Here is a 7,265-nt window from a genome sequence, read left to right on the forward strand (position 1 = left end):
AAAATCATAAACTCTAGACAGACAGCTGTGGGCCTCTGTGTGCGTGAGCCCTGGCACTAGGACCAGATCTATCCCAGGTGCAGGAGCTAGCTTGTTAGAACCCATGCTCTATGGTGGGATGCCATGTTCAGCCTTAACGCAGAGGTGAGGGGCTTAGTCCTGCCCCAAATTAATGTGCCAAACTGTGTCGACTCCCCACGGGAGCCCTTACCTGTTGGGAGGAGTGGATGGGGGTGGGCTGGGGGGCACGAGGAGGGATGGGAGGGAGAACATTGATTGGAATGTAAAATGAATTAAAAAAATAAATATTAAAAATGTTCCTGGAGGGAAACAGGCACCAGAATGCCATCCTTCCTTCCACTCACCACCCCCATACGTATACCCTTGGAAACCCTGTGCGGAGTCCCAGTGTACCCCCAGGTGTCTTTTCTGATGCCCCAGGGCTTCTGAGGGAGCGGTCAGCAGACACCCCACTTCTGCAGCCAGTGTTTAGGTGACTTCAGGAAAACCAATACTTCCGACCTGCCCCCCCCCCCCGCTTTCTCCAGCACCTTCTGCAGTGAATAATGACACGTTTCTCTGTATGATTACTGGATTAATGTCTGCCTCCCCCACCAACACTCAAGCTCCGTGACGCTGGGTAGAGGGTGAAGTGGGCACATTTGCTCCCAGCCGACTTCCCAGTTAGATCTAGCACGTGGCAGGGGCTCAGTAAATGAGCAGACGGGATGGGGGTGCTGACTGTGACATGTCATCACGCCTGCTGGCCTCCTGTGAGCCCTGGGAGGGCAGCAGGATTCCCAGGCTCATTTTCCAGGGAAGGACAGTCAGTCGGGAGACGGACAGGTGAGAGCTCGCCCGGGCTGACTGCTCCCTTAGTCAGGGGCAGAACTCACTCAGGCACAGGTACCAATGCACAAGGATGAGGAAGAGGACAGCCTGCATGCAATATGATGAAACCGTTCATAAATCTTGTCATCCCCACCCTCGCCCCTCACTGATGCCCACCAGGTTGGCCGGAACTGTCCCTGGGATCCTGACTCCTGAGACCAGTGGCCAAGAGTAAGGTTGCTGGAGATAGGCCTTTCCTAACTCTGCCCCATCCTATCCCTTATCTCTGCTGCCATCTGGGACATCCCAGGTACCAGCGTGCTCCCCCCTTGAGGAGAAGGCTCTCTATCTCACCTGTCATAGTCCCCGTTGCACAGGGCCCTCACCGGGATGGAGAAGGTTTGCCACACCGGGTTGAGGGTGTTCTTCATGACCTCGGTCTTGTGACAGATGGTGAACCTGGACAAGAAGAAACGAGGGAAAGGCATCAGGCCGGAGGCTCAGATGACCAATGCCGCAGCCTTCTCTGACTTGTGACAGGAAGAGCCACCCTCAACAGCCATAGCCAGGCTACACAAGATGGCACAGCAGAGAAGTTCCCGAAGGAGGCAGGGCCCCGAATGGAGCAGAGCATCTAGCGGGGAGCGTCAGGGGCCTGAGTTCTAGCTACCGTCCTAGGGCCAGCCTACTGTGCGACCCTGGCCAAGTCCTTTCTCTCTGGGCAGTTCCTTTCCTGGGAACCTGGGAGCTGAACCTCAGGGCTAGATGCAAGTGTGTGCCTGTGGTCTCCACCCTGGGACACCTTCTCCATTCCCTGGCTCCATCTTTGCACTCCCAGCCAGACATCACCCCCAGGACTTGTGCAACCACTATGTCTGGAATGCACAGACTCTGACTGTGACAGACCACGGTCTCTCCCCTGCCAGGCTTCTCCTTTCTGTCTCATTTGTCACCATCTGACATGGTCTAGTTCTCTCCTTCAACATTCTGTCATGATCCATCAGTGAAATCGAAGGTCCGCAAGAACAAAAGGTGTTCCCGATGCAGCCCGGAACAATGGCTGCAGTACTAGACAGCCAATCATCTTTGCTTGTTTGTGATAGGGTCTCCCGTCACTTAGGATGGACTTGAACTTCTGATCTTTCTGCCTCTACCTTTCCTGTGCTGGGATTCCAAGTATTATCACCACGCGTAGCCATCAACTACTAAAAAAAGTGGCTAGGCACGGGGGCGCACGCCTTCAATCCTAGCTCTGGGGAGGCAGAGGCAGGGGGATCTCTGTGACTTTGAGGCCAGCCTTATCTACAGTTCCTGGTTCCAGGACAGCCAAGGGCTGTCTGGAAAAACAACAACAAAAAATAAATAAATAAAAAAAAATTATTCTGTATATGCCTGGGGGAGTTTATATGTACCACACTTTTGCAATTGCCTGTGGAGGTCTGTAGTGGATGTTGGATCTCCTAGACCGGTGATACAGGTGATTAGGAGCCACCCACATATGGCTGTTGGGAACCAAATCCAGACTTCCTTCAACAGCAGTAGGCAGTAGGTGCTCTTAAAAGCTGAGCCATCTCTCAAGCCCCAAGTCATATTTTTTGTTGTTGATGTTGGTTTTCCAGACAGTGCTTCTCTTACTACCTCTGGCTTCTGGTCATATTTTAAAAGGAACTGATGGGGGGTGGGGCTTGTTGGGTAGTAGATGCTTCAAACCACGGGAGCTCTGCCTACAGCAGCCCCTGAGTGTGCGAAAACAGAACATGAGAAAAAACAATAAAGTAAAAAGGAGCCTCCAGGCATGGTGGCTCACACTTTTGGACCTAGCACTTGGAAGGCAGAGGCCAGCCAAGGCTACAGAGAGACATTGTCTCAAAAAAAAAAAAAAAAAAGGCGGGGGCGAGGGAGGAGCCAGGTAGGAAAGTAGGAACTGTGCACCTGGGGGAGCCAGTCCACAGCAGGCTTTCCAGTCTGCTGGAGGAAAACCCTCTCTCCTTGGGCCACCCGACACTCCTGAGTACCTCCAGTTGGTTGGACTCCAAGAACCTGGTGGTTAAAGGTGCGGATGGGCTGTCTCTGCGGCTCCCGCCACGTGCCCTGCCCAATCCCCTTGCCATGCTAGGCACCTATCTCAGGAGCAGCCCTGCCTCCAGGATGGGCAAAGCTCTCTGGGCACCCACCCCAGTGACATTCCAGCTTAGAAAGGTCACCAGGAAGCGCAAGTACCCCTCCCGAGCCCACACAGCCTGCACTGCTTCTTCTTCGGCAATTTTCAAGTCAAAATGTCATTCCTGTCACCAGGCTGAACATTTCTCTTCTGTGCTCCTCCACGCCCACCCAATGGAGTGTGAGATCCACGTGGGAGACCTTGTAGCTAACCCTAGAGCTGGAGGAGGGGACGGGCATTGGGTAGGAGGGGCAGGGGGCAGAGGACAACTGAGAGACGTGGAGCAGCTGACGGGTGGGGGCCCAGACTGCAGAGGCCCCCTGGGCTTCTGGAATCTACCCTGGAACATTCACCCAGCTGCCTCGGTCCCCCCACATTGACCTCTATCCTTCCTGACCAGAAGCACGTGTCCTAAGCGCCCAGCCCAGTTTCCCTCCATATTCCTTCCTGGAGCCTGGGTGGTCTCTGTTCTGTCCCAGGCACCAGCTGACAACTGCTTCCTTTAAACTCTGCCATCTTGGCTATCAGCTCCATAGGTTTCTGAGCTCCCCTGCTGCACCTGCCTGGCAGGTACCATGCTCACTGTGCCAAGTGGTCCCTGCAGATGGAGCATGGGTGTGGGAGAGTGTCACCCATCTGTCAGACAGATGTGAGTCCCAGTCCTAGGGCCAGCTGTGCATCCCCAGGCAAGCCTTCCAGAGTGTCCTTTAGTGGCAAAGTATAAGAAGAATGGGTAGGGCTGTGGAAATGGCTCAGGGGGTAAAGGGACTTGTCTAATGACGCGAGTTAATCCCTAGGACCAGGATGGTGGAAAAAGAGGGCCAACTCGCACAAGGTATCTTCTGACACAAATCATACAGATACACAGACACACACACACACACACACATAGACACACATAGACACAGACACACAGAGAAAGACACAGTCACACACAGGCAGAGAAAGATGACACACAGACACACATAGACACACAGTCACACACGCACAGCCACAGACACGTAGACATCCACACACACACACACACACACACACACACACACACACACACACTTCCTAGACTTGTGCACTCCGCTTCCTGACTGCAGATACAACTGCCTCTAGCTCCTGCTGCCCTAATGGACCTTCCAGCTGTGACCCAAGACAGAGCCCTCCTTAAGTAGCTTTGGTCAGGCTATTCCATCACAGCTGAAGGCGAAGTGGCATAGTCACACACATAGACACTCTGGCAGGGAGCATCCTAGAAGGTTCTGTTGGGTTGTACCTACTAATGCCAGGTCAGGGCCCTGCAGGCAGCTTGGTTTGGCTCTGGAAGGGCGAGGGTGGGGGTCTGTGGAGAGGTCACTAACAAGAAGACAGACAGAGCAGGACCGCTCCAGGACGGCCGGAGTAGCCTGCAGTGCCTAATGCTTCCTGGAATAAGGCCTCAGCATTGGTCCCCACAGGTCTCCATGAGGTTCCTATGCCCCCTCCCTGCCCTGCTCCCACCCACAGCTCAGCCTGGGCACCTCCCACCCGATCCCGTGTCAGTCACAGTCACGAACCCCAGATCCTTCCCACACAGCCTTCCCAGCGCCACTCTCCTCCCCACAACGCTCCTCTGCTCTCCACCTGGGCCCTGCGGGCGGGGCTCAGCCTCTCCAGAGGGAGCGGACAGTGCTTGGACACCAGAGTAGAGGACCCAAGCCTTTTCCTCCCCTTTCCCCACTCCCACCTCTAAAGCCAAGTCAGACGATCAGGAGTATTTGAAGCACCCTGCTGGGAGTCCTCTGAGAGACAAAGCCCTTTGTCATGCAAATGATCACACCTAATTTTCTGTTCAGTAGTTCAGGTTCAAAAATCAGTTTTCTCTTGCACTGAAATACACCTCCTGCCTGCTGCTGCCCTGCCCCCAACACACACACACACACACACACACACACACACACCCCACGTGTGCGCACACTGGCATTTCAGCACAAGGGGCCAGTGTGTGCTGGACTCTGTCTCTGCACAAGGTTGGCTCTCTGGCCCATCCAGTATTCCTCTCCTTGCTCCACCCCAAGGACCTATTTTCCTCCTGGCCGAGTTTCTCCAATTAACCCTCCTGGCCTCATCACTTCAGCCTTCTGTAGAATCCCAGAACCGGCTACCTAAAAGAGACCCTGGAGACCTCATCCACCTGCTTCATTGCGTAGAGGAGAAAACGGACCCAGAGAGGAGGCATAACTTGCCCTGGGTCAACAGAGCTGGTTGGTGGGGGAGAACCTAAATGCTCAGATCTTCAGCCCAGGGTCTTTCTCTGTGCTGCTGACCTACATTGGCCCGTGTGCTGTGTATGTTTCCCTTAGATCTGGCTTAATGAGGAGGAGGGGAATGTGATCCTTCAACCCTACAGTTCTGAGGTAGTTCTGCTTGGTAGAGTGTGGGGCTGTGAGGAAAAGTCACCGCTTTGCCTGGTCTGATACAGTCGGGGAGCCCTAGAGGGTATTCTGATCTGTGAGGGCAGGGACTGGGTTGTGCAGCCTGAGGCATTTCTGCTGTCACCCCATTTTTGCACGCCCCCCAGGCATACACAGCGCCCACCATTGCTGAGTGTCAATGCCAGGTTCCCACCTTGGCTTTATCAGGGCATCAATGCCACACAGCAGGGCCCCAGAGGTGGCCACACACTCCCAGCCCTGCCCAGTGCCCAGGTGCCTTGGCGTGGGGGCGTCAGGGGAACTCACGTTCCATCCTCGTTGCTCCTGTAGAACACCAAGAAGGGGTCGGATTTCCCGAAGAAATCTTTCTTGTCCAACTTATTGGCACAGAACTGCATTGTGGCAACATCCTGGAAAGGAAAGAGGACAGGGTGGTGAGGCAGAGGGATCCCAGGGACTGGTAAGGGCAGTCAGGGTGGTAGCATCTTTTTGTGTTTTTGTTTTTCAGGGCAGATTTTCTCTGTCTAACAGCCCTGGCTGTCCTAGAACTCGCTCTGTAGACCAGGCTGGCCTTGAGTTCACAGAGATCCACCTGCCTCTGCCTCCTGAGTGCTGAGATTAAAGGTGTGCACCACCACTGCCCAGGAGACAGGGTAGCATCTTAAGTATGTTGGCACAAGCCCCAGGCACATAGGCCTAGAGGGCCAGCAGGCTGGAGAAGCAGATGGATCTGAAGTTGCCCTAGGTTTGAACCCCAGCTCTACCACTTTGGAGCTATGTGACCCCAAGGAAGGCAGATAACCTCTCGGAGCCTCTCCTCGCTGGGTTCATGGGGTGGCAGTGAGAAGCACAGAAGATGGAGGAGAGGAAGCGGTCCATGAGTAATCCCTCCAGTTCTCACCAAAGGCCATTCTGAGCATGGCCTGCTGAACCTACAGCCTGGCACTGCCCACGATGCCCCATGTCCTCATCTACCTGTGTGGTTCCCAGAGGACACTCGAGGCTACAGGTATCCTTTTCCACTAACACAGTATTCCCACCCAACACTTTAAGGGGGATGGGACAAGGCATAAGTTGGGAGCCAAAGGCTCATAATGGGGAACAGGTGGGGTGTGGGGAAGGGAATGGGGTGGAGGATAAGGAGAGGTTTACCAAGCTCATCAGGCAGAGCTAATTTTGACTCCCAGACCAGCTCCCTGCCCCACTGCCCTGACATCTGTAAGGAGGCAGCCCGGCCCTGCTAGACAATCAGAGGACTCTCTGGGGCCTTGTGAGTGGGACATACTCAGGCTGACCCTAAACCAAGTCCACATAGGAAGTAGCCCAACAGCAGAGCCCAGGAGCAAAGGCTTTTGCTGCCTTTTGAAGAACCTTGAAGGCTTTGGAAGACCCCCAATTGTGGCTCAGGGGTACAATGTTTGTCCCGGGCTCATGGCCAGCATTAGAACAAGAAAAACTGCGGCTACCATTTGCAGGGGGTCACCTACTTTTGGGTGGAAGTATATGAAATTGTCAATAGCCAACTGTCATTTGTCTATGAAAATGGCAACATAACAAGGCTGGCTGGGTGTTGGTGGTGTACACTTTTAATCCCAGTACTGGGGAGGCAGAGGCAGGCAGATCTCAGTGAGTTTGAGGCCAGCCTGGTGTACAGAGCAAGTTCCAGGCCAGCCAGGACTGTTTCAAAGAGAAACCCTGTCGCAAAAAACCAACCAACCAACCAACCAGCCAAACAAAAACCAAGGCTGTATGTAACATGCCTATCGATTATTTTAAAGGTGTGTGTGTGTGTGTGTGTGTGTGTGTGTGTGTGTGTGTGTGTGAGAGAGAGAGAGAGAGAGAGAGAGAGAGAGAGAGAGAGAGAGAGAGAG

General features: G+C 54.0%; 1 protein-coding gene across 2 annotated transcripts in view; it reads right to left on the bottom strand.

Moving 5' to 3' along the window:
* The window catches only part of Cpne5 (copine 5), a 93,523-nt gene that overhangs the window by 25,708 nt on the left and 60,550 nt on the right, over positions 1 to 7,265 (bottom strand). For both annotated transcript variants that reach the window (XM_050143300.1, XM_050143310.1), the window contains 2 exons: positions 5,701 to 5,804; positions 1,186 to 1,290 (listed from right to left, as the gene is read on the bottom strand). In XM_050143300.1, coding sequence (XP_049999257.1) covers positions 1,186 to 1,290; positions 5,701 to 5,804 — 209 coding nt within the window. The remainder of the gene's footprint in view (positions 1 to 1,185; positions 1,291 to 5,700; positions 5,805 to 7,265) is intronic.

This window comes from Alexandromys fortis, unplaced genomic scaffold (genome assembly GCF_014885135.2).
Source record: "Alexandromys fortis isolate MF-2015 unplaced genomic scaffold, M_Fortis_MF-2015_v1.1 scaffold_9, whole genome shotgun sequence".
Classification (NCBI taxonomy): domain Eukaryota; kingdom Metazoa; phylum Chordata; class Mammalia; order Rodentia; family Cricetidae; genus Alexandromys; species Alexandromys fortis.